The sequence below is a fragment of the Cynocephalus volans genome, chromosome 6, assembly GCF_027409185.1.
Source record: "Cynocephalus volans isolate mCynVol1 chromosome 6, mCynVol1.pri, whole genome shotgun sequence".
Classification (NCBI taxonomy): domain Eukaryota; kingdom Metazoa; phylum Chordata; class Mammalia; order Dermoptera; family Cynocephalidae; genus Cynocephalus; species Cynocephalus volans.
This window is the reverse complement of record NC_084465.1, coordinates 69459736-69487340: the sequence shown is the minus strand read 5'-3', so window position 1 is coordinate 69487340 and position 27605 is coordinate 69459736. Positions and strand designations below refer to the sequence as shown.

The following is a 27605-nucleotide window of genomic DNA, read 5'->3' as shown; positions in this document are numbered from 1 at the left end:
CATAAAGTAAGTCAAATTAATTTTGTCATAGAAAAAAAGTTGTGTACCTCTTTTCCTTAGAAGCCGTCAGAGCTTTAATGAGGGAACAGAATTTAGGAATGAAATGAGACTTGTCAATTAACATTAAATGGCAGCACAGTTAATATATGCCAAAAGGTGCTTCATTAGGAAGCAGTGGAACAGTTTGTGTCTCTTTTTGAGGACAAAAAATGGTCAGTGAAGCAATGACAGCTAGGATCCATCAAGCATTGCTGAAGACAGTTTTCAAATTCTGCGGCCACAAATTAAACATTGGCTCTAGCACTGAAGGTCACTGAGAAATATGGGCTCTGTCTGCTGTGTTTTAATCAAAGGCATTTGTTTTATCCCACTGTATTTGACAGAGTATTCAAACATGTAAATAGTATGGATATGTGTTCATCCATAATGTCTGTATAAATGAATTATTGGAGCTGTTGTCCATAAATTAAGAAAGCAGGTAATGAGATATCAGTACATTCTTGTTTTTTCTGCTAGTTATCTCAAAGGAACGTTGTTTGATTTTTTTTTTTTATTTTAAAAAGTAAAACACAAGTTTATATTTCAAAAAAAAAATTAAATAATTCAGAAACTTATATGAAGGAAAGTAAAATTCTCTCTCTACCCCTTACCACTCCATTCACTTCAAAGGTTAGCCACCACTTAAGGGTTTTTTTTTTTTATATTAAAAAAAGAATAAAACTTTCTACTTACATCAGTATTTATCTCTTTCCTCCCTCTCCCTCTGTAATGACAAATTGTACCCACATCAATATCAATATATAGTGTGTGTTTTAACACAAATAGAATCTTTCTAAACACACAACATATCTTAAAGCTATTTCCTTGTTTTACATAACAGATATATATATATATATATATATATATATAAATTTTTTAAAGTTTTTCTAACCAGTTTTCTATAGATGAGTATTTATGTTGTTTCCAGTTTGGGGATCTTACAAGCAGTGACAAGAAGAACATCCCTGGTTGTATTTCAACATACTTTTGTGAGTGTTTGTAAAGGATAAATTTCTAGCAATGAAGCTGTTAGGTCAAGGGGTATGTGCATTTTTTAGTATTAATAGATTTTTATCAAATTCCATATTCTTATCAATTTCATCTTGGTAACTTAATTCCTCCATTTATCAGCTTTTAACAAACTTTCTTTGAATGTGCTCATGGCTTGTGAAGAAAGCAATTGTTTAGTCATTTAAGAACGTGTTGCCATGCTGGTTTTCTGACACCAAGGGAGAGTTCCTAGTGGAGTTCCCACCTGTCCACTTCTCCTACTTTTATCTTCCATCTGGAACTCCTGGGGCTTTCTTTATTTGACTTTTGACTTCCCCAAATCCATTGTTGCCACAGCAGCCAGAGTGATTCATTTGAAATGTAAATCAGATTAATTCACTTGCTCAGTACACTAGAGCTGACTGTGTGTCCGCACCATTCTGTCCATATAGGAGGTGGCTATGAAAAGCCCAGGCCCTGCTCACAGCTGGGTCGGCAGAAAAAGTCAGCCATCAAGGAAACAAATATATGACATCAGGTGGTGCTAAGAACCTTGAAGAAAAAGAAGGCAGGGTAAGGGGATGCAGAAGGGCCAAGTCAGGGTTGGGGCGATGGAGGTGCATTTTGATAAGGGTGGTCAGAGGAGGCCTATGGTCTGAGTTATCTGAGCAGAAACCAGAAGGAAATGAGAAGCTAATGGGCCCTGCAGAAACCATATGTCCCCAGTGAAAAACCTTCCAGAAGCTTCCTCTTGTACTTAGAACAGATCCCCAGCTGCCTGCCTGCTAACCCTGTTTTCCCATTTTGTATCTCCCTCCTACCTGCTAGCTACCCTGGCTGCCTTTCTCAGATCTTAGCTCAACAGCCTGGTCACTTGCTGTCACATCCTTCTTTCAGGTTCTCTAATAGTATCTGTCACCATCTGATCTCTCTCTCTCTCTCTCTCTCTCTGTGTGTGTGTGTATGTGTGTGTGTGTGTGTTCCTTATCTAGAGTGTACTTTGATAGCAGGATCTGTCTTGTTCACTGCTGCTTGTAACAGTTTCTGGCACATATGTAGACACTGGGTAAATATTTGTTGAGCAAATGAATGGTAAGAAAAAGGCTATTGGGGCAGGAGAAGGTAAGTGAATTGGTGAGTAATAACCAAAGAAGGCCATGATATTAGGGAAGGTGAGGAGACTCCTTTCCAATTTGAGGCATCCTTTTCTTCCCCCAGCAAGCTTGGCCCTATGTGCTGGGGATATGAAGCAAAATCAATAAGGCCTGGCTATATAAGGGCTTTACTGTGTCGTGGGGGCACTCAGTCAAGTAAGCAGATCCTCAGAAAATCTGTCTGAGAGGCTGCACAGGGCTCTAAGGGAGGTGGGACTAACTCATAGCACGAAGGCCAGGGAGGCTTTCTGAAGGGGAAATGGCCTTGAGCGAGGAATCATAGTTATTCAGGTGGAAGACGAAAACAAATGGCACAATCGGGTTTGAGTTTGAGGACAGGTATCATGGCTTCAGTGTAGAGAATGGGAGAGCAAGATGAAGGCAGGGAGGACGGTTGGAGGGGATAGGGCAGGAGGAGGGGATGATACCGACCTAGACCAGGGCAGTGGCAGTGGGGGTCGTGAGGGGGATGTGTGAGCGTTAGCCTCACAAAGTCCTGCAAAGTGATGAAAGGTGGAAAGTAAAGGAAGTTTAGAAATGACTCCCAGATTTCTGGCTTGAACACCTGGATGCATGCCAATACCATAAACCTCAGAATTTCAGAATATTTAAGATGCTGCAGGAAACCTTAACAGACCTTCTATCCATTGTTACCATCATAACTGAGGAGTAGAAGCCCAGAAATCTTATGAGATTTAGCTTGGTGACCTAGGTAGGCAGGGGCAGGACCAGTCAGGAGACTAGGTTTCCTGACTCCCTGTCCATTGTTTTTCTTTCTCTACCATACTGAATGTAAGACTAGAGCCTTGCAGAGGGTTGGAGCCTATAGATGCTCTTTGAGGGTCATCTGCATGCATGAAGCATTAAGAATGTGTAAGATCTCCAAGCTGATGGGAAACCAGTTGTAGAACTCAGACACCACACACACTTAGGTGGCAGAAAGCAGTATGGGTGGAGAAGATAGCAGAAGTAGCTGTCAGGTGGAAAGCTGGAATGAACAGCATTGTAGACGCTAGGAGAGGAGGGGAAGGTGGGTGGTACCAAGTGCTGCAGAGACCAAGGAGGTTGAAGGCCAAGAAAAGGTATTTGAACTAAAAGGTGGAGGTCAGTGTTTATCTTTAAGTAATCAACTTAATTAGAATAGCGAAAACAGAAACCTATATGAGGAAATATACACACCACTCAATCTAAAGATTTTACCCTGAAAGGAAGCAAAGAGAAATAATACAGCAGCTAGAAGGAAGAGTAGAGTCGAGGGATAATGTTGAGGGGAGGGAGAAGAGGTTGAGAGATTATTGTTTGTTTTAATTTTATTGGAAGAGCCGTCCTGTCTGTAGATGGAATGGAAAGGGAGTCACCAAAGATGGAAGGATTCGAAGCATCTGAAGATGCCAAAATCAAATATGGTTCTAGAACTTTCAGGAAGCAAGTAGAGATAGAGCCCAGGCTTAACAGTTGTGGGGGTGTGTGTCAGTGTCATCATAAGCTCATTAGAGCTATTGTTTATTGACTGATTACTCTGCTGGGCTCCATGATTAAAGCTGTATATGCTTTACATCTCATTTAATCCTCACCACAGCCTGTGAGGCAGGTACTTTTTTTTTTTCTAAGTTCCAAGTTACAGCTGAGGAAAGCTTGGCAGGTTTAGGTAATTTTCCCAAGAGAACATACCTTGTAAGCAAAGTGGTAAGGCTGGGTTTCAAATTCTGTCCAACTTCTTTGAAACCTGACCTATCACATAAAAATACACTAAACTAGGTAAGAGAGAGCAAATGCCTAATAACGTTGATTTTCAGGGAAATTTAAAAAGAAGGTTATATGCTAAGCATAGATAATGAGCAGCTGGCAGGTTTGGTGTTGTTGTTGGCAGCACATGTGCTAGGGAAGTGGAGATGACACTAACCAGGGAGAATGGGTGACAGCTTAGGCCAGTGTGGTTGTATGAGTGTTTTTCCTAATTGTTTTTAGAAACCAATGTTGTTATAAAATGTTAGACATTGTAGGACAATGACTTAATTTTGCTTTGTTTTGTTTTTTAGAATAAGAATATGCTACACAAGGTTTTGTATGAACTCTTTACTTTGTAGAAATTTATAGAAATTAAATTTAATTTATAAGAATTAAAATTATTTTATTCACTGTGGGGCAAGACAACTCTTCTATTTCTTAATTCTTAAATTAACCAGAGTAGCAGTACAAATCACATATGCTAAGCAGAGAGCCACATAACGTGACAGTGGAGTCATGTTGTAATTCAAATATTTACTTGTATTCACTTAAGCATAACTTTGTACCACAATCTATTGAATGGAAAAAATATTTGCAGACCATATAAGGGTACTTCAAAAAATTCACAAAAAAGTAGAATTAAAAGATAATGCAAATCTTTCTTTTTGAAATACCCTCACATCTGATAAGGGGCTAATATCCAAAAATATGAAAAACTTTACCTTGATAGCAAAAAAACAAATAACTTGGTTACAAAAATGGACAAAGTACTTACACATTTCTCCAAAGAAGACATACAGATGGCCAACAGGTGTATAAAAAGATACTCAGTATCACTAATCATTAGGGAAATGCAAATCAAAATCACAGAGATATCACTTCATGCCTGTAAGGATGGCTGTTAACAAAATACAAAAGGTAAGTGTTAGTGAGGATATGGAGAAGTTGAAATCCTTGTAACTTGTTGGTGGAAATGTAAACTGGTGCAGCTTCCATAAAAAACAGTGTGGAGTGTCTTCAAAAAGCTAAAAATAGAACTACCACACAATCCAGCAGTCTCTCTTCTGGGTATATATCCAGAATTGAAATCAGTATCTCAGAGATATGTCTGCACTCCATGTTTATTCTATCATTATTTATAATAGACAAGATATGGAAACAACCCAAATGTCTATCAACAGATGAATAGATAAAGAAAATGAGGTACATTCATGTAATGGAATATTATTCAGTCTTGAAAAAGAAGGAAATCCTGCCATTTGTAACAACATGGATGAACCTGGACGACATTATGCTGAGTGAAATAAGGCAGTAACAGAAAGGCAAATACTGCATGACACCACTTATATGACATATCTAAAATGCACTACATTTCTTAATGTAGAAGAGAGACTGAGTCTCTTCACCAATATAGCAGCACCAAAAATTGAAAAAAAACCAAAACTTTGTGCCTGACTGATAGCTTTGTATTGTCTCTCCTTCGTTTTTTGTGGGTTTTTTGTTTTTTTGTTTTTTTGTTTTTTGGTAGCTGACCAGTACAGGGATCTGAACCCTTGACCTTGGTGTTATAACACCGCATGCTCTAGTCAAGTGAGCTAACCAGCCAGCTCACTTTTTATTCTCTTTGTCAAATATATCTGCTATAAAACAAACATTTTGGACATTTTATTATCTCATTTAAAGAATAGATTTTAGAAATTTAAGGAGAGGGTATCAAATACCTCAAGGGGACCAGGTTTTATATCCTAATATGGTATGAACATTTGAGTAATATTGAAAGTAATGTGATATTGTCCATATTCCATTTAAAGGTTTCATTAAAAGAAAATAAACTGAAAAAAAGATTTTTTAAACTTTCTGTCTCAGTGTGTCAGATGACTCATCTGTAGAAAGAGGGTAGTAATAGTACCTTTATATTCATAGGATTGTTGTGGGGATTTACTAAAATAATGCATGTAAAGCACATAGGCTAGAGTTTTGTGCATGTGTTAGTTGTTAATTTTTGATTGTGGAATGTCAACTAAGGAATTCCTGCAGAAATACCTAGCTCTTTCTACTCTGCCCCAGTCGTGGATAATTTCCGATGCTGTGTGGTCAACAACCCCCTCTAGGCTAGCCATTCTGCTTTGGACTTGGGAATAGCAAATAAAAAGAAGATACCTTGAAAACATTACTTCTATAAAACAGTGCTCAAGGCAATTGAGTGTGCTAAAGCGACTAGAAAAAAATTATTCTTAAAAATATTAGCAAATAATTAATTTTTTACCATTCTTCTATTCATCCACCAAATATTCGTTGAGTGCTAACACTCTGTTAGGTGCTAGATTTACAGAGATGTATAAGCTGTCATTACCTCCAAAGTGATTGGTGTTAAAGGGGCGAGAGAATGTAAACATATAATTCTAGTGCCATAAAGTTCTTTTAAAAATTCATTTTATTATTTATTTATTATTTATTTATTTATTTTAAACAGAAGAGCTTTATGGTCTGAGTGGAGTGTCTGAGGAGAGCCTGCCAGTGCTGGCCTGTGGTGCTCACCTGAGCGGAGGCCTCACCTGAAAGGAGGTGCAGCTGTGGCCACAGGGCAAGGCTGAAAGACCGCCCCTGGGAAGTGCCCCTCTCCCAGGAGGGGCAATGGGGCTGCTGTTCCCTTGCCAGCTTCAGTGGGCACAAGGCCTTGGCTGCCCTGAAGGGGCACGTGATCCTGCACCGTCCCTCGAGTCTGCACACCTGTGCTCCGGACAATAAAAATTCATTTTAATAGGCAGTATATTTCTTAAAAGGAGAAAACTTAGATAGAAAAGTGTATCTAACTATATATAAAATGTTAGTTTCCCAGCCCCAAGCCCCAGATAAACTATCTTACCAGGGGAAAACATTTTCTTTTGTTGTTGTTTTGTTTTTTCTGGTTTTTTTGCTAAGTGCCCATGGGATTATTTTAGGATAGCACTTTTTTATGTTATCTAAACTTTTAGAGTACAATATCGTTGGGAAAATAGAATAGTTTGGTCAGGGCCCTCACCTCAGGTCCAGTTGGGTGTGGTTTCAGCATGTCCATTGTAAGCAAATTGTGTGTGTGTGTGTGTGTGTGTGTGTGTGTGTGTGTGTAGTTAGTGCGCATGTGCGCCAATGTATCTTTTTAGTTTTTGCTATTCTGGTGTTCTTCAGAGAGAGAAAGAGGAGACAGAGAGAGAGAGAAAAAAAAGGAGTTTTGGTGAGGCAGGTGGGCCACTGTTGGCCTCCGGCGTCCACCAAGCACAGCCACACTTTCCAACCTATGGCTGCAAGGACCTTTGGCCAGTTACCTAGCTCATAGACCTGCATGAAGGGGTCTGGTGACCCAGCCCGGTATGTGAAGGGTTTGTGATCCAGTCTGTGAATGGGCTTGAGGGGCCTGGGAGTTCCAGACGCAGTCCTAGACAATCGGCCCAGTCGGTGCAGGATTACTGGCAGGTAAAAGAGCCTGACAACTGGCACTGGTGTGGTCGTGTAACTAGACAATTGACGTCATGAACAGGATTAAGAGCTAGACAATTGGCACTGTGAGGATTCCAGGCCTTAGCCTAGCCAGACAAATATGCTGTTCCTTCATGTTAGAGAGTATATGAAATAATGCTACAAACCCACTGTACATAGGGTGCTCTGAATATATTTTCCAGAAGTGATGGATATATTTCTCCTAAGCCATCCTTACATTCTCTGGTTTCTAATTGTGACCAAGGTATGCATGTAAAAAATGGCTAGCTTAAGAAACTTTCATCAACTCTAAAATTTAAAGAGATATTTCTTGTTACAACTAAAGAGGTCCATGTGGGGTATGATCAATTTAGCAAACTAGTATACACTTATTTAGTAGGATTAGATCTTCCACTAAGTAAAAGATATGCTTTTAGCCTGATAAATGTATAAATCTCATATGATTCAGGTGTGAAGCCACATAGGAGTCACATTCTAGTAGCCAGTTATTAAAATACTGTATTAGCTGTTTCCATTTTATACTTCAGTAGGATAGTGTACTTTTCTTTGATATAGTAATTATCATCACCTACTATTGAAGATCCTTGTGCTAGGTACTGTACTAGATACTTTATACTAATCATTGATTTAAGTTTATTGTGTCTGCACAAGTGTTACATTTTATAGATGAGGAACTGGAGGCACAGAGTTCTTTTTTATTATTATTATTTTATACATATTTATGGGGTACAGAGTTGACTATCAGTATTTGTGTACAGTACGTAATGCTCAAATCAATATTATTAGCATGTTCATCATTATAAATCGTAATTACTTTTTGTGCCCCTTACCTGATTACTCCCTATCCTATCCCTCTCGCCCTTTCCCACCTCTAGTAACTATAGGTCTGTTCTCTCCTTCTAAAAGTTCAATGTTTTATTATGGTGTTTTTTACTTTGTGTCTCAGCTCCCACTCATGAGTGAGGAAATGAGGTATTTCTCTTTCTGTGCCTAGCTTATTGCACTTAAGATAATTTTCTCCAAGTTCATCCATATTGCTGCAAATGGCAGAATTTCATTCTTTTTTATGGCTGAGTAGTATTCCATTGAGGCACAGAGTTTTTAAGAACATTACACAACATCAAACAGCTATTAAATAGCAGAGTGATGATCTGAGCCCAGATCTCTGGTTGCAAAGCCTGTATTCTTGCTGCTGCAATGTACTGTCATGGTGTGGAGTGGCAGAATTAAAATATAGATCTTAAATAGATATTTAAGATGATACATTTTGAATATATATTTCTTTGAACGCAGTTTACTTCTCTGTCTGAGAAGTCATCCTCTTCAAGGATGAAGCATCCAGAAGAGTTGCACACAGAGTGGTGAAACACAAAGAGAATACCCGCTCAGCTAGCTAAGTGCCAAATGGTTGATGTCGTAAAGAAATGGCCTTCACTGAGCATGCTGAAGGGAGATGGGAAAAAAAGAGCTTTTTTTTTTTTAATTCTTCCTGGACTTTGTGATCTACATCAGGAAGAAAAAAAAAAAAAATTACCTGGGAGCCAGTTACTTCAGTTGGTTAGAGTGTGGTGCTGACAACACCAAGGTCCAGGGTTTGATCCCTGTATCAGCCAGCTGCCAGAAAGAAAAAGAATTATCAGGGCACTGCTGCTTGCATAATCACTGCACCTTTTGAAGGAAACTTGTCATGAGCAAGTGTCAGGAATAGCCAGCTTGAGCATCTCTTCAATATGGTGTTAAGTTCTCTCTGTAGGGTTTCTGGCTATTGGCAGATAAGATATTTGAACTAATCATACTGTTGAAAACAATGTAAAATGTTGGATAATATATTTTGTAAGAGCTTTTTCAAATACATGAGTTAGCAAAGAAGTAAGGAATATTTAAGCCTAAAACTAGGTGAGGTAAACAGAACCCTAAAGTTGGCTTTTGCCTTGAAGGCATTTGCCAAGCAACTGAACTTGAGCATTAATTTTTGAAGCCTCATAGGACAACCAGGTACTGCCCAAAGTGCTGAGTCTAAAAGAACAGGGACAGGACTAAGATGAGGCAAGCAAGGCACCTAGGTCACAACATTTAAGAGGGTATTTACTCTCAGGTGCCAACTTTACATGTGCACAGACCCAATAGTGAGTACCTTCTTAAAACTTCTGTCCTAGGAACCACTCTTGTCTTATCCTATTCCTGGTCCTGAAGTGTAAAATAACAATGCTCCCTTCTACCCTCCACTGCAGAGAAAATTGCCTTGCTTCTCAATGGAGAGAGAGTAAAGGGGGGATGAGCAGAAACCCCTAAAATCCAGAAGGTCCAAGCCAGTCTCCCATGGGTTTGCAGGCTGGATTTATATTTCTTGAGTGGTATAAAAAAAATCTCAAACTGGGAATTTATTTTTAAGTAATCTTAAATTGATAGTGCTCCCAGATGCCTAACAATAGCAAACACAAGTCCTGTCTAGAGAAAGCCACCTTAAACCCAGTTCTCAAAGAATGTTCATAGATAACATTGCAAGGAGAATGAGCACCTCAATAAAAAAAAATTTCAGGTCACACAAGGCAGTAAGGCACTTTAAAAAGAGATAGCAAAATCAATAGGAAGCACTTTAAACCTGCAAAGATTTAAAATTTTGAAATTATCAGGAATATAAAATGAATGTTATTTGTTTTAAAAAATTAAAAAGCCTGAAAATGTTTATAATTAAAATTTTAAATTCAACGGATGGCTTTAACAACAGATTAATAAAAGATTAACAACGGAAGAGAAAATTAGTGAACTGGAAGATAAGAAGTTATTCAGAATGCATTTCTGAAAGACAGATTGAGACACAGAGGAGAGAGGGAGGCAGCCTCACTGGTATAAAAGAAAACCAAAGGAAAGGAGAGATGATGACTCAAGACTTTTCAGTACTAATGAAAGCCGTTAATTCATAAATTGAAGAAGTACAACAGATCTCAGGTATGGGATAAATAAAAATAATCCAGACTACACATAGAGAAAACTGCTGAACACCAAAGCTAAAGAAGAGTTCATAAATGGTCAGAGAAAAAACAGGTTTATCTTCACAGGGTCAGCAGTTGAACCAACAGCTAATTTAAGAACAGGACCAATGGAAGCCAGAAAACAGTTGAATGGTGTCTTCAGTGACAGGAGGAAAAACAACTTTCAAATGGAATTCTGTGCCCTGTAAAAATATCTTTCAGGAGCAAGAGTAAAAGACATTTTTTTAGACTGGCAAAACTCAGAAAGCATATTACCAGTAGAACCTTAACAAAGAAAATTCTAGAATGTACTTCATGTAGAAGGAAAGTGTTCCCAGGTGGAGATGCAGCAGGAATGGAGAGCAAAGAAAGTGGTAAATGTTTAGTTTAAATAACATTTACTTAGTTTAAATGTGTGTATACACACACACACACACCACAGAAGGGTACTTCAAAAAGTTTGTAGAAAAATAGAATTAAAAGATAACATGAATCTTTCCATGAACTTTTTGAAGTACTCTCGTATAAAATGGTAATAGTAAATGCTTGATGATTTTTGAGTTAAAATTAAAATGCTATAATGATAAAATGGGGGTCGCTTTTAATTTAAGTAGTGTAAAGTATATGTATTGTACGGAAAGAAGGTAAAGATAATGACTGTAATAAGAACACATATTAAAATTTTCAGTAAACACTTAGACTAGAAATAGAGTTTACAATTTCCAAACAGGTAATGTCGAGAGTCAGGGTGTAGTAATAGTGCAAGACAGGGGAGAAAAAACAAACTGAAAAGGTGGGACACGTTTTACCTGTTAGCTTTGTGAAGGTAACGCATAGATACCTGTGGCTGGCTGCTTGCAGACTAAAATTGTATGTGTTAAAACTCTGTGCCACTTATAGGGTTTCCATTTCCAGTCCATCTAAGCAATGGCAAAGCAACATACAATAGTAGAACAATAGAGCACTAGAATGGACAAGAGTGGCATTTCCTATAGAAAACCTACAGTTGCCAAAATAATTTTGTTAGAATTGCCGTGAAATTAAGGAGAAACTGATGTCCTAAAAGTCCCTGGACTAAAGAAACTCAATAATAGGCATTCATGTTTTATATTCAAATTGAAGTAATTTGGTTGTTTACTGATATCAAGTCTCTCGTTGTTGGCTGGCTTATTTGGTTTTAACACCAGTGACACAATCACATAACAGATCTTGGCACAAATGATGTTTCTCAGCAAGGTGCTGAAACTCACCCTGTTCAAATCCCAGGCACATGGGGTCTAACCATTTCTTGACTGGGCGGGAGAGGTGCTGCCAGGCTGTGTATCTAAGGGTTAATTCTTGGGGAAAACCAAGAGGAATGCTAAGGGATCAAGACATGACATGCTGCCCATTGTTTGTAGTTGCAGGCTCAAAATATACAATTATACATGCCAAATAAATTCTAAACCTGTAAGGTAGGAAAAGAGAGGTGACTCTGACGACAGGTGCCAGAAGCATTAAATAACCTCCTCAGACAAGGTGCACCACTGTTGTCTTGAATGCTGCAGGGTCCCCTGGTCTGGCATTTTCCCCCACACTAGACAATGTACATTCACTGCTGGAGTCTCTGTTAAGCCTCCGTCTCCCAGACCTGCTGGCTCCTGGTGCCCAGCCCTGACACAGAGGTGCCTTTGTGAGTGTAATTACCTTTCCCTGTATTAGAAATAGTCTGTTTAGAGCTGTGTTTGCAGGTATAACTAGAATAAGCAGGAATTAGCATGCGAAAAGACCTGCCCTGACCCTGACTTCTTTATCAGCACCATCCTTCAGGACTGTTTTTTTTTCCCTCCTTAGATTGATTGGGCAGGTGTGATATCACCCAAGATGAAGAGCTTTAAAAGAAGAAAAAAAGACATTGGAGATAGCGGTGTGTGAGAGAGAGAGAGAAAGAAAGAGATACAAATCCTGTTGTGTTATATCCTTTGACAATTTCACGCCAGGCAGAGCTGCCAGAGTAAACTTGAGTGGATGATTCCAGCAACCTAAGAATTGATTAAAGCTCCCTCGGGCTTTCAACACAGTGTCCACATCAAAAAGTCCTGCAAAGCAAAATAAATGATTCTTTTGCTGTGATGATACTGTGGCTAGCATCTCTAAGCCTGCCTAATTGGCCTGTGTCAATTGTGGACTATTAACTTGAAGTTAACTGAGGCCTACCCTTAAGAAAGCTTTCCTAGACCTTAAATAGAATGATGATGGAGAGACTTCAGAATGATACAGAATTGGAATGGAGCCAGAGTCAATAACTAAACTAGATTTGAGTTTTGACTTGAGTTTATTTACATATAGGTCTACGCTGGGATGCTTTTTATTGTTCCTGTCTGTATTTTAGTGGGGCTTTTATTAAAAAAGGGGGAAAAAAAGAAACAATTTCCCCTCTTTGGAGAGAGTACTATAATGCATCGTAAGAGATTAGAGGATTGCATTTTGCATTTATTAATTTTCCCCAAGTGATTTTACTGTGTGTACAAAGGAAATTCAGGGCCAACCAGAGAATGTCTAAGGCAGGGCTGCCTAGAGAACCAGTAGAAAAAGACTTAAGGCAAGAATATGTGGGGATTTTTTTATAGGGCAAGAACATTTAAAGCTTTATGTTAAGTGGTACACACTTTGTAATTTATTAATTTTTTAATGGCCAAAGTAATTATTTTTGTGTTGCTGACACAGGCTCTGGGGCAGCACGAAATGTTTTTCTTTATTATAAATTTGCTGGTCCAGAATGGCTGATCACTTATTAAAAATTATACATGGAGCAAGTAGAATTCAAGCCAAACAGGTTTACGTTTTCATGTAGGACCGGAGAATGGGTGTTCACCACAAAGTGAAGAATTTATCAAGGAATCTGGGAGAGAAATATTTTCACCCTTGGAACTTTAAAAGCCTTTTTAACATCCTGCTTCCCTTTTCATTGTGTCGGAGCAACAGGTCAGGTATTGCCTAAGGCAGTCTTACAAATTGGCACCTGCCTTTGTGCCTAAGACCCAAAGGAAGTGGTGAGGAAAAGGAGGCCAGGGAAATTTAATAAGTCTGTGCCTTTTTCTCCAACCTTTGCAAAGTTAGCTTTCCTTGGGAATTAGGCTTTGATGCCTGGGGTGCAAGAGAAAATTATTTGCTGCAGGGAGACACCTGAGCAGGTGCCAGACTGGGAAGCAATGCAGGTGTTGGGAGAAGCAGGGACAGGGAGAGGTTGAGAGAGAGACACAGCCCTCCTGGTCACATTTGTCCCTTAACATTTGTATTTCAGTGGATACTTTACACAGTTGTTACCTCATTTATACCTAAAGCTCCGATCTCCCCACTCTCCTGAGGAAGGTAGGCTTTGGTGTTTTTGACAGGTGAGGAAGGTTCAGAGCTTGATTTCTCCTAGTGCTCATCACATGACTGTGCAGTGACAGAGGGGACAATCCACCAGGTGTTCTTCATACCTCAGTAGATGGAAACTGACATTGTTAAAGGTTCTAACTTGCTGGCAAGGCTGTCCTGCCTCTGGGGGACAGGGATAGTGGCTGGTCCACAAATTCTCTTTCTTCCTTGACTTTTCCATTTCTTCCTTTTTCTCAGATCATCGGAAACGAAAGATCTCTTACATATCCTATTGTATTATTCCATTTCTGTTGCTTATAACAACATACCTGGAACTGAGTGATTTATAAGAAAACAAAATTTATTGCTTACAATTTCACAGGCTAGGAAGTCCAAAGTCCAGTGAACACATCTGGGGAGGGCTTTCTTGGGTGGTGACTTCAGTGACACAGGAGTATCACATTGCAAAATGGCTGAGCAGAGAGAGACGGACTCTTCGTGCTCCCCTTTTAAAGCCCTCCAAACCACACCCATGACCACCATTTTAGTCCATTCTCTATGGCATGGTCCTATTATCTAATCACCTCTTCAAGGCTCCACCTTTCAGTTACCATAATAGGATTTCCCACCCTCTTAACAGTCACAGCAGGGGCTAAGTTTCTAATACATAAAATTTGGGGGGCACAATTCACACTTCAGTGAGTTTTGGGGGGGAACATAATTCAATCCACTGCACCTACGATTTGCTCTAGTTTGCATACATTGTTTGACCACATTGATGCCTAGTAGGAAAAATACAGCATATTCCTAGCCATTTTCCCTTTAGTATTGCACTCTGCAGCTCCACCTTTTCCTCAGGGTTGTTCTTTTTTGTTTGTTTTTCAATCAAGCCATTTTTCTTCTCAGCCATCTAGAGTTATTTTCCAACATCTCTTGAAGTGTATCACACCTCTTACTGGGCACCTCTGCTGACAGAGATACATGCTTTACTGGCATGATTTCAGGAAAGGAAGGAGAGGCAGGCTCTCATGTTGGAACGTCAGCAGTTCCTTCTTGGGAAAACCCAGCTGTTTCTTTTTGTGTCTCAGGAATGTTTTTAATTTCAGGTCGTGCCTTCCCAAGGCCTCCTGATCATACTGAAGCCACATAGCATGCGACAGGCTAATCTGTGAGTGTGTCTGTCTCTCTCTTTCTCTCTCTCTCTCTCTCTCTCCCCACTTTAATATTCCAGTACAAAATTATTTACTATTTCCTCCTAGGTTTTGTTGTATCCCCAACAAATAATATATCTTTGTCTGAAAAGCTAAAACCTTGGTTTTGGTTTCTAATATATTTTTCCAGGAAATGAGATAGTGTCCTTGCGGAAACCTGACAACGTATCTTACATAAAGCCTCTTATTTCTTTTTAGTTGTGGCTTTTTCTATGATAATTTGCAAAGCAAAATCAGTGTCATCAGGAACATGTCTAAGCCCTAACTGACTACCAGAGATTTTGCTGAGTGTTTTATGAATTAAATCAGATGTAGGTCCTGGCTCCTGCTTGCTTATAATCTGTAATAGGTAACACTGGCGTAGGCAGATATATAGGTATGAGGAAAACTCAGAAAAGTATTGAGAAAGTGTAGACAATGAGGAGCCATGTGGAATCCACTCCCTGTTTATCTTCTAGTTAAAAGATCCTCAGTGGAAAGGGTGGTATTTGGGGTTTAATGAATGGAGAGGTGGTATTTAAGATGTCGATGTTCCCAGCTTAGCAATCTTCAAAGAAGATGAAGAGTGATAGGTGTACCTTGATTGATCAGATGAATGGGGCATTGAATAGCTTTACCTGAGAGGCATCAGGCTTACCAGGGAGAGGAAAATGGGAAAGTGAAGTTATGACAAAGCTTTCACAAGGGTGAAAATATGGGGCCAAATCCACAGGACAGCCAAGACCAAAGATGGTAGTAGAGTTTTTGAAACAACAAAAAGAAAAGGAATTTAGGCAACATGGAATGAAGGAGATATTAGATCGTATCTGGCAAAACAAACAACAAAGAAAACCATACACCATGAATTTAAGGAGAAAAGGCATAACCCAGAACCACTCAAGCATGGTCTCAACAATGGAATGGTTGTTAATATTTCTATTGATGGAAATGCTCTAAAACACTTGCAGAACTTGCAGTAGTTATCTCTGGCTAGAAAATTATAAGCAATTCAAATTTTTAATACTTTTCTGTATTTTCTGTGATAGACACTTAATATTTTATAATCGGGAAAAACTTGAAAGGGAAAGTATTACTAACAAAAAAATGAGGAGAGCACAGATTGACGTTTGGCTGTAAGAGGCACAGATTAGGAGATGTGGTTAAAGGTAAAACTAATAGATATAGTAAAAAGCAAAATCTGTGGGAAAGAGAATTATACCAGCCTAAAAATAATCACTCAAAAAAATAAATTACTCCTAAGTGATTTTAGAAAGTCAGTAATATGGAGATGTTTTTACTAAATTGAGGGAGCCAAACATGCAGATTTAACTGGTCTTCATTTGAGTTGGTTATTTGGTATCTAATTTGAATATCTCCTGTACAGAGTCTACATGTGGACGATTAACTAGCCGAACTTACAGGAATGCTTGGAGGCAAAAAGGGAAAAGGAAGAGAAAACAGAAACTAAAGGGTGGTCATGTTACCCTTACACAGTAACTGCCTGAGTTATATCTTTTTAAAAATCATAAAGATTTTGATGCTACACACGAATATCAATATTTTACTGTACTTTTTCCCCTTGAAAAAGCTAGGGGGAGGTGGAAAAAACCCAGTCCTGAGTTTTGGACCTGTCTCTGGAGCTACCTCCACGATGTTCTCTAAAGCCATTGGCATGGCCCTCAGTAACTGCAATTGAAGCATGACAGTGTGGGTGGTAGTTTGCACATGTATAAAATGAGGAGCTTGGGTGTGGTGTATATTGTGATTCTTAATTTCAATCAGACATTTAACAGTTTGGGGGTAGACAAGATACAGGGTAATGGGCACTACTAAAGGTGGATCTGTTCTTTCCTGAATACCTGTAGGCAGAGTGAACAGAGGCATGCTTACCACATCCAAGAGTGAGTTGACTGAGAACAGCCAACATGACAGAGTTCAGATTCCAAGCATTCGTTCTGGTTGGAAGGATGAGCCAAAGTAGGATGACATTTAACAGGATTCATAATAAAGTCCTGCTTATATTACTTGTGTAAGGCAACTAATTAAGTTACAGTAGACCTGGGTGAGTAGCAGTTCATAAGAAAAAGACTTAAGGGCTTTATTACCCACAAGCTCAGTTTGAGTCAGGAGTGAAATGTGGGTGTCCGAAAAACAAAGGCTGCAGTGATAAATGTGTGGTGTTGAAGTACTGTGACAGATTGGAGCCTAGCATCAGACAAAAGCAGCCAAGACCCAGCATTGCTAGACCTCAGGAAAGGTCATGGATGTGGCTAGATTTGTTGAATCTGGATGGATTTATTATTTTCTTTTGAGAATCTCTATATTTGATGGAAATTTCTAGGGATTAGAAATCTGTGAAAGGAATGATATTAAATCATTAAGTGTTGAAAAGGGATGATTTTCTTCCCATTCGGCCTACCCAAAACACAATATACGTGTTGTGGTTTTCGTTATAATATTATATTTCTGGGCACTCATCAATTCCCAGGGCCTCTGCATGGCATTATTTTGGCACTAGAAATTACTTGGTGAAGACTTTGCTCTACGAGATAATTATTCTGCACACAGCTCCTAAATGTGTTTGAATTATTGTGAATATTTTAAGGCTTTAGAGCAGGCATTTATCAATGTTTCATAAACCCTGGGTTGTGGGTAAGTATGTGAATAAATTAGGGGGATCCATGAACCCCCTGAAGAGATATATAATTTTTATGTATGTGTAATTTTTTCTGGGAAAGAGTCCAACATTTTTATCAGATTCTCAAATAATGCAAAAAAAAACCCCTTGTCCTTTCACATATATAATTTGTCTACTTTCTAGTGTGTAAACAAAGAGGCATCTTGATTGTTGCTGCCCATCTTCTGTTGAGAGCAGAGACCAAATCTTCCTTGAAATGACAGTGACTTGCCAGCAGTAGGGATTTAAAAGGATGTCCCAGGCAGAGTTCCAAAAATGTTTTAAACAAAATCTTAGCACAAGAATAAACGAGACTTCCCCTTTTCCTTCCTTATACTACACAATAAAACTAATTTTCTTTTAAAAAACAAAATTCAGATTTATTACTTGCAGAATTTGGGTTTCTTTCTGTTCCCCTTTCAACTTGTGAGTACAAATTTGGTCTTCTCCAGGAATATTTTGTTCTGAGGTGAGTTCCAAAAAAGCTTGATCTTCTCAATGGGATATGTGTTTCATGTGGTTTTTCTTCCTTGGCGAATTTGCAGGGCGCCAAAGCATGCTTTCTGCGGGACATTCCTTTCTCAGCCATCTACTTCCCGTGCTATGCTCATGTGAAGGCTTCCTTGGCAAATGAAGACGGGCAAGTTGGCCCAGGAAGCCTCCTCTTAGCTGGTGCTATAGCTGGTGAGTGTCCCTCGTGGAGTTCTGTCACTGGCCCAACAGCCATCCCTGATTCCCACCTGCCCACTGCTTCCACCCCATACTACAACACTGGAATTTTTTGTGATAGTTCTGGACAGAGTTTATACAAGCTGGCTCTCGGTTGCTTTAAATTGCTACTCAGAAAAAGGAATGATATTAACCTTAATTCTGGCAGAGTAGATTATTAGACAGGCTTAATTTCTAAACTCTAGAAATGGTTTATTAAATATTGCTTCCTTTTATAGTGTTGTCGGATTCCAATTCAAGTTCTATATCATTTCATAGTTTCACTTCATAGCATAAGAAGGAGAATTGTTCAGCCAGAAGTTTTTTAAATTTTCAATACTTGTGTCTTAAAGGTGTCTAAACAAAACAGTGCATAAAAGCTTGTCCAGAACATAAGCAATAGCTATTACCAGTAAGATAAAAGAAATGTAGTAGAACCAGAAACAACTTGGACCCATGACAGACACCTATTTTCTCCCAGTTATGTAAGGTTATAGGAACCTGGTGTGTGTTAATTGAATTACAGATAGAAATAACTGTCTTCTTTTTTCGGTGTTACAGTGAAAATATCAACAGAAAAAAATAGATATCAATTTCTGCTTTGATCCAGAGACTCTAAAGGCTGGAACAATCTGGGTTAGCTCTCTAGGTAGTATCAAACATTTAAAGTGAACAAACCCTAAGGCAGTCATGGGATGATGTCTGGGTCGAAGTATTTTTGATATAGGTGTGCTATTCATGAGTTACATGACTAGAGTCTCTGGGCTGTTCTCCAAGACAACTAATGTCATGGGAGGAAGCAGGGAAGCCAGCTGCTGAGTGTGGGGCTGGCATTCTCAACCACAGAGCATTCACCGTGGACAAGGGCAAGAAGACGTTTGTTGAGAACTGTGCCCAGTGTGACGCCCTCAAGAAGGCCAGTGAGTGCAAAAGCGCACCAAACCTGTATGGGCTGTTGGGTAGAAGATGGATCAGGCCCCCGCATTGCCTTTGTGGATACCAGTAAGAACAAAGGCATTTCCTAGAGAGAAGACACACAGAGTGTGTGTAGAATCTCAGGAAGTATATCACAGGGCAGAAGTGATCTCTGTTGTCATGAAGGAGAAAAAAAGCTTATCTCAAAATATAAAAATCCTACTACTTTTAATGGAACTTCAGGCAACTACAATGAATAGTAAGTTGTTAGCCACTAATTAATTTATTATAAAACAGAAATGTCTCATGACTATTTCTATATGTGTGAGGATACTTCAAAAAGTTCCTGGAAAAACGGAATTAAAAGATAATATGAATCTTTCCATGGACTTTTTAAAGTACCCACAGAGTGATGATCTGTCATACCAGATAATTTTTACTGTCAGAGCAATAAGATATTAAAACAAGTCAAACTGTAGTGAAGGTCTTGCCTTGGAATTAGTCAGCTTGGATTAAGTTGTAATTCAGGAATATCTTTAAAAGCTATTCCATATACAGATATGTATATATTCGTATGTGTGTGACTGATCATGGTGCTTTTGCAAACATATCAGAAGGGTTAAATTAGGAGAGAAGACCTCGGCACAAATTTGTTAATTATGTGGACATAAAGTTTAGCATGATTTAAATACAATTCTTAGATTTAAAAAAAAAAAAAAAAGTAATGGAGTGATTGGATCAAGGTAATGGACTAAGCGTATTTATTCATCTCTCTTTCCTCCCAAATACCTTAAAATGTCAGAAAATACATTTTAAAAATCCCTTATTGGCACAGAAAATATTAGCACCAGTCCTCAGCAGACAGAAAACAGAGCCATACTGACTCTGAAAATTAAACTACAAGATGCCACATCCCGATACACTGGCAGGAAAAACCACTTCTGATGGAAAGCCAAGCCGGAAAATTTTTAAACTCTGAGGGGACAATAGAGTGCCCAGAGTGGAGGTGGAAGTCTTAGGGTGAGTCACTGACATGAGTTAGAGGGCACAGTTACTGCAGGGTGGGCAGGCGTGGCCCTCCCTTTCCTAATTTTGCATCTGGAGCTTCAGACAACACTGGTCTCCACGTTTAAGGCTCGGGGACCACTAGCTTGGAGAGGGCAAGTATAAGGGACTGAAGAAAGTGGGCAGGGGTTAAGGTAATTCTAGACCTTTATCACAGATGTAGGAAAGAATAAATGAACAACAGCTCTTCCCAAGAGGAGTATAAAATAAATTCTTCTACTTTAAAGCAGAGCTCTCCCCATTTCAGCAGTTTGGGAAGTCCTCACCCTGCCAGCCTCCATTAGTTCCTTGCACCCACTTAATAGGATTCTCCCATCTAACAAAGCCCATAGACAGCCCTCCCCTTCAGGAGCAAGACCTGTGGGTGAAACAGACCTAGGGTGTGGGAGAAGCCACTCACTTTTGCGGATAATATACTAATCAGCCTGTCCTTTGAACTTGAATATCAGTAGACAGCCGACGTCCTCAGACATGAAGGAGCAACAAGGTTAAGTGAACAGAAGAATTACACAGAAAACAGGCAATTCGGGGAACAGACAAGAACTTGTAAGAACCATAATTAGAGTCTTCGGAAAGATTTGAAAGGAATAATCAGTAAGGAAGCTTTCTTGAAAATTAGTAAGAGGATTGCCAAAATGAAAAATCTAGAGATGGTTCTAAATCATAGAATGGATATGATCAAAGACCAAGTTAGACATCTGGAAAACAAAGTCATGGAAAAACTCTAGAATGTGGACAAATACAGCAATGGAAAATAAGAGAAAATTTCATAGACATGTAGGATTAATCTGGGAAGCCTAACATCTCTTTAAAAGGAGTTTCCTAGGAAGAAGTAGTAAGGAAACAAAGACAGAAAGCAAATCAGTAATAGAAGATGGACTTTTCATCTGTAGTACTAGACACCTTCAAAATGCAAGGAGAGGATGTCATGAACCATATGACGGTCCTAGCATTCAAGAGGGAGGGCGAAACTAATTCCTCACATGCAAGGACTCAAAGTAACCCCTCACAGACCTTCTCTGAAGCAAAATGAAAAGTGATTTTGAGAAAGAGGAAAATGTGGCATATATGAAATAAAGCAAATAAAAGTTAAACCTGTGAGTAGGTCTAAATTATTTATTGCTGACTTCAGTGTATGTATTTATTTATCTGTCGGGAGGCAGATAAAGGAAAGGAAAGACAAGAATGAAAGTGCTATAGTCCTCACCTTGCTGGAGGAGGAGGCAATTGCTAATTATTGGTATACATTGTAAATGTACACATGTGATAAATGCATGTAATATTGAAGTAAATTTATTTAGTCTGGAAAAAGAGGAGATCAAAAGGGAAATAGCTAGGAGCAGAGAAAATAGAAAGCATCATACAGGACCGGAAAAGTAAATCTAGTAGCCACAATAAATGTGAATGGTTTCAGTGCCCCTAGTAAAAACAAAAACTTTTAGATTTAGATGAGTTTTGAAAAAAAAAAAAAAAACTAGTCATTTGAAGTTTGAGAAAACAGTGACATAGACTGAAAGAGAACAAATTGAAAAATACATACCAGGAGAATACCAACAATAAGCAAGTGTGGTAATATTAATGTCAGACTAAATGGAATCCAAGCTTTAAAAATATCATTCAGAAGCACAGAGGCATATTTTATACTTATAAAAGATAAAGTTCACTACAAAGATATTGTCATCAACCTCTATATAGTATCAATATAATATTGTCTTATAAAATCTCAGCTAAAAATATAAACTTTTTTTCATACCTAGTGAGAAACTTTATTACACCACTCTTAGAAGCTGATCTACCAGGTAGATGATAAAGATACAAAGGGGTTTGGGAAAGCTTCTAGCCTTTATCCAAAATAAATATACATTAAACTTTATATTCAAAAAACAGAAAAGCACATTCTTTATAAATACAAATAGAATATTTATAAAGATTAAGGATGACTCATGACCCAAAGCTGTATTTTGCTGGCCATGTTTTCTTCTTCTTGTAAGTGACCTACTACTCTCTAGTTGCTGGGTCCCCTTGACAACTTGTAATTGTTTTATTGGCTGAAAAGCACCCCAGATTGTTTCTGTCACGGAGGTGGTGGGTGGCCACAGGTCTCTACATTTATCTCTTCATTGAAGGATCAGGGAGGCTGCTGTTCCCCTTCCTGCTGAGGAACCTAGAGGAAACCTCCCTGTTGTTTCCTGTCTCCTCTTGCTCCCCCATCTTTAGGAGTAGAGAAAACTCAGACCACTTCATCAGTGTTGTCTTAGCCTTTTGGAAATTAGGAGAGACCAGGTAAATTTGCTAGGAGCTTTGCTAATGCTGGCCCCCAGAATCAACAGGTCTGGAGTGGCCAAGCTCTTTCCCATATTTGCTGCTTTCCTGGCCGTGCTTTGGAGCAGCCTGATGTGGTTCTCTAGGTTGATTTAGCAAATCCCCAGTCTGCAGAGAGATCCACAATTCCTCCTAGGCCCTAGTGGATATCTGCTTAGGAGAGCTGGGAGCTGAGAGAGGCATGGATGAGCATTGTGTTCAGGCTGCCGTATTTCCAGCATCCCCTACAACACCAGTCATCTTTGCCAGACAACTAAGTAACTTATGTGTTTATTTTGGCATTTTTATTCCACTAATCAGTATCTTTCATCTCTGCTCCCCTCACGCCCCAATACTTCCCTCTGATTTCATAACAAGGAACTGTGTATGAAAACTACCCTAACCGAAGGAACCTTTTTGCCCATTTTATTGCTTGTATGTCTCTCGTAGTCACACTCTGACATGCCTGCCCACCGTTGCAGGGAGGATTTTATTGCATGTGTAAAGCAGTCTGCCTTGCTAAACTCTTTCTAAACCAGGAAGTAAAACAAAATCGGTGGTGTGAACGCAGTGGGTTTCTAAGCATTTTTCATGTTTCCTTCCATTATGTTGGAGGATAAATTCCTGGCTCAAAGTTAAAATAATTCCTCCAAACTAATAGGAAATTCAGTATGACTTATCCAGTGAAGCATTGGATATAAAGTAAGCTTTTCACATGCAAAATTGCAAAGCATTTTATAAAAACTGTTACTTAAGATTAATGTTGGAGGATCTGAGTAAAGATGGAAGAGGAAAAGATACTGCTTTAGTAATACAAGTGCAAGCATGTAGTATGCATATTTACCCCCCCACACACACACACACACTCTCTCTCACACACTCTGTAACTTTAAAGCTGTCTGTTAGAAGGATGAGATGTAGTTGTGAGCCAGACCATGTTGGTTTGGACAGAGATTCTAACAGAATTATTAAGCCTTAAAAAAAGCAAAGGAGATTTATGCATCTGCATTTGACCAATTTGGTTTGGAATAGGTTCATAATGGAAAAGTAATAAAACCATAAGAGACAGTGTCTTCTGAGTACAGTCTCACTTTTAAAAAATCTAAACATGAGCTGCTCCATTTTGGATAAAATGACTGTAGAAAAATTTCCCATTGGTAATTTGGGGAGGGTTTTTTCGTTGTTGTTGTTCCTTTTTCATTAATTATCAGCCAGTATAAATTTTCAACTTTCTTTCAAATATTTTTCTGGAGCTGTCAGTCTAAAGAAAAAGAAATGCTAATACACTGTGTTTGGGGCTCTCCCTCTCACCCTCGTGCGACCCCCTCTCACATACACAATGATTTTTTGTTTTGTTTTGTTTTTTTTACCTATCAGTAAAGTCTTTTTCTGGTATAACTGGAGAGGTGAGTGTTTGGAGGGTCAGGGTAGGTGAATGTGTAAGAGAAGGCACCTCCTGTGACTGCCAGCAGCCGCAGAAAGTCATGCAGAGGAAACACATAACAAGCTTCACCTCTGAAAAATCGGACCTAATAACTTTGCAAGTTTTTTATTTCATCAGGAAAGGGAAAAAAAGCAAAACACTTTCTTCATTTGTTGTTAGCCACCTTAAGTAGTGTTATTGATAAATAATTCCTTAAAACTATTCAAGTGTTTAAGAACAGAAACATAACAATGGCTGGGTGACTTGGGGTCAGGTGATGTAGGAGCAGCCAGCACTGCAGATGAATTGGCTGTGCCTCCCAGAGAGGACAGCGAAATAGGCATTTTATTGCGTCGCATTCTTAACTTTCCTTCCATGGCCAGCAGTTCAAAGCACAGTTATTTTTATATAGTGAGAATGTGACCAGACCGAGATGGTGTTGTGTCTTTCCTGCAGGTATGCCTGCGGCATCTTTAGTGACCCCTGCTGATGTTATCAAGACTAGATTACAGGTGGCTGCCCGGGCTGGCCAGACCACTTACAGCGGAGTGATAGACTGCTTTAAAAAGATCCTGCGGGAAGAAGGCCCGAAAGCTTTGTGGAAAGGAGCTGGTGGTACGGAAATAATTTGTTCTTAACTAACCCTTTGGTATCAGGTAAATTTTTTAAAAATCTAATTATATCTGTTATTTCCCTGTTTTTCAAAGCTCGTGTATTTCGATCCTCACCCCAATTTGGTGTAACTTTGCTGACTTATGAATTGCTACAGCAGTGGTTCTACATTGATTTTGGAGGAGTGTAAGTATCATGCTAAACCTGCTGCTAAATTCTGGCTGCTTCTCATACTCTGTTGCCGTTGAGAGAGGTTTATCAGTCTAGTCCCTATGATGAAATAGAAAAGATTTAGAAAAATATTGAAATCGTGTGAACAAGGTCATTTCAAAAAGGAACATGCAACTGACTAGAATTCAACAGCTCCTTTATGTTGCATATTTTAAGTTTTCGAATGTTATTTTTATCAAGATTTTAAAAAAGCAATAAAACAAAAAAACTCAGATTTTTACCCTATTTTCTCTTCTTTTAGAAAACCCATGGGATCAGAGCCAGTTTCTAAATCCAGGATCACATTGCCTGCTCCGAATCCGGATCATGTTGGGGGCTACAAGCTGGCAGTTGCCACATTTGCAGGCATTGAAAACAAATTTGGACTTTACCTACCTCTCTTCAAGCCATCAGCATCTACCTCAAAAGTTGTCAGTGGAGGCCCGTAGCAGGACTGACCCCAGGATATTGGTGTCTGCGGTGAAGAATGAATGCCCGATCTCGGAGTGAAGCAATGCTTCATTCCTTTTACATCCTTTTGTTTAAATTCAAGTCAAGACTTTTTGTAAAGTACAGTCATTCATTTTCTGTGTGCTATCTTAACCAGATCATTGTGAAATTATGTATAATTATTCCTTGGGCCTCTGTTCCACAAACTTTTCTGCATATCTGACATTTGCTGGGATTTGGTCAACACTAATGTGATTTGGTATAAGGAACAAGTATAGATGTTAGGGCTCCCCTGCTTGGACTAGGATCATAGTCCCATAGAGGCTACTAAAAGGCAATCATGTGCTTGGAGCAAAGTGTGTGTGTTTAAACTGGTAGGAAACTGGGTACATATTTATAAAAATAAAAAACACTGGAAGAAATGAAAAAAATTATCAGAAATAGCCAGCCTGGCTTCAAATTTTAAACATGCACAAATTCTGTCTCTGGATTATATTATGAAGCTTTTATGTGAAACATGTTTTTTTATAATGAAAACCACATTGGAGATGTTTAGTAATCATATTTTGTTACTGGTACCAAGACTACTAGGGAAAAGTCTTTGCACTTTAGGGAAGTGCTTTTGGCATTTTATTATATAGACAGAGAAACTGAGACACAACCCCTCTCCAGGAAGTGCTAATTTCGGATTGCTGCTCATGATACACATGTGCTGATTACTGCCTGTTTCAATAAACGCTGTAGAAAACGCATGCCCCTATTGCTGCTACCTGCCCTAATCCCCTCCCCCATCACCCTGTGATGGGTGACCATTCGCTTTTAAAATTCACTTTATTTTGAATCATGTAAAACAAGTATATTCTAATATGTTTTTATTTAATTTGTGGTGCCTTGTATAATGGTCAGAGGCTCTTGTGTTCGTGAAGGTGGAAATAAACTATTTTTAACGCTATTGAATTGTTTGGTCTCATGCATGTCACATGGTGAATGACTACAATAATTGTCATTATTGGACTGTATGTTGTGTTTTGAGGGGATTTCATATGGGCATGGCTATATCCTCATGATCTTTCAAGGTAGCGTGTACCTTCATTTCATGGTTCAGAGTGAGTAAGAGAAACTACATTTAACCCTAGATAAGCAGAGAACTAGCAAACTCACACTTCTGTTCTAGTCATCTCCAGCACTTTCGTCAGTTTCTTATCATGATTAAAGTAATATAAAGTTTCAGTGGAAGTTGGACATGAAAACAGGTATGAAATGGCAATTGTGTTGGCAAATCTAATCTGACTCTTGCTAATACCAAAAGTATAGCTAGCACTGTAATGATTTGGGGAAAGAAGCTAGTCTTGAACAGAATTTAGAGCTATTCTTAGACTAAGATTATGCTCCCAAAGAGGCTACTGATTAATCTATTGGCAGTCCGCATGAACATTCTGACATTCTGAGTCTCCAAAGTTTCCCTCTGTAGGAGATGGCCATTTTTCAGTCTCTCTTTCTTTTTTTTTCATTCTCTCTTTCTGTAGGTCAATAGGTTGACATTCAAAGTTACGTATGGTTTAATACTGGAAAAAAATCACCACTATTCATAAGTGTCTGATTGTTTTTTGTTTGTTTAGTAAAGAGCTTTGTTAACATCACCAGATGGCTCCTTCCGTGTCTGACAAAACCAAAAGAGAAATCCTTCCCCCGATTCAATGTGATACATATCTATATTTTAATCTCAAAGACTAGTCACAAAACTCCAACCATGTTTTAGAAATGCGGTAGATGTTATAATAACAAAGCACTCCAGCTTTGGTCTTTTGAATGTGGAGAAAAGTCCCTGAGTCTCTGCATTCCTTTTCTTCACTTGCTTGAAATTTTATAGAAGATCAAATTTTTATGGCAAAAACACTGACCCAAAAACCCATAACTGGGGCATGGCCCTGCCTGCGTCTTTAAGAGCCGTTGCATTGGATGGGAGGGCATCCTGGTTCCAGCTTCCCTTAGACTTTACCCATAGCTGAAGGTGAATCTCTTCAGTAAATACGAAACCAGAGGCCCCAGGAAGCCATTGGAGATAGGGCCACACGTCTGTGTTTCCTTAAAGTCTCTGACTTATTCTGTTCAGGGATAGGCAGTGATTTGAGAGACTTTGAAGGAGGCCTAATTCCCATCTGAGTTCTGCTCAGTGGGTGGCATGACTGTGACATGCCTTGAATAGGACTGCAATCACCGTGCGGTGAAAGCCACTGTAAAATTTGTTCTGGGTTTCCCTTCTCCCTGAAGTGACAGCACAACATGTCGGCAGTGGTGTGGCTGCTGTCATTCGCTGGTAGGTCGTTTCCCTCCGTAAGGCTGAGGAACTGA

At 39.0% G+C, this 27605-nt stretch overlaps 1 protein-coding gene across 1 annotated transcript in view; it reads left to right on the top strand.

Moving 5' to 3' along the window:
* Positions 1 to 26205, top strand: part of SLC25A13 (solute carrier family 25 member 13) — a 192309-nt gene extending 166104 nt beyond the window's left edge. The window contains exons 15-18 of the mRNA XM_063099805.1: positions 18115 to 18253; positions 24438 to 24596; positions 24689 to 24779; positions 25066 to 26205. Of these exons, the coding sequence (XP_062955875.1) occupies positions 18115 to 18253; positions 24438 to 24596; positions 24689 to 24779; positions 25066 to 25252 (576 nt within the window). The 3' untranslated portion in view covers positions 25253 to 26205. The remainder of the gene's footprint in view (positions 1 to 18114; positions 18254 to 24437; positions 24597 to 24688; positions 24780 to 25065) is intronic.
* Positions 26206 to 27605: the final 1400 nt, after the last annotated feature.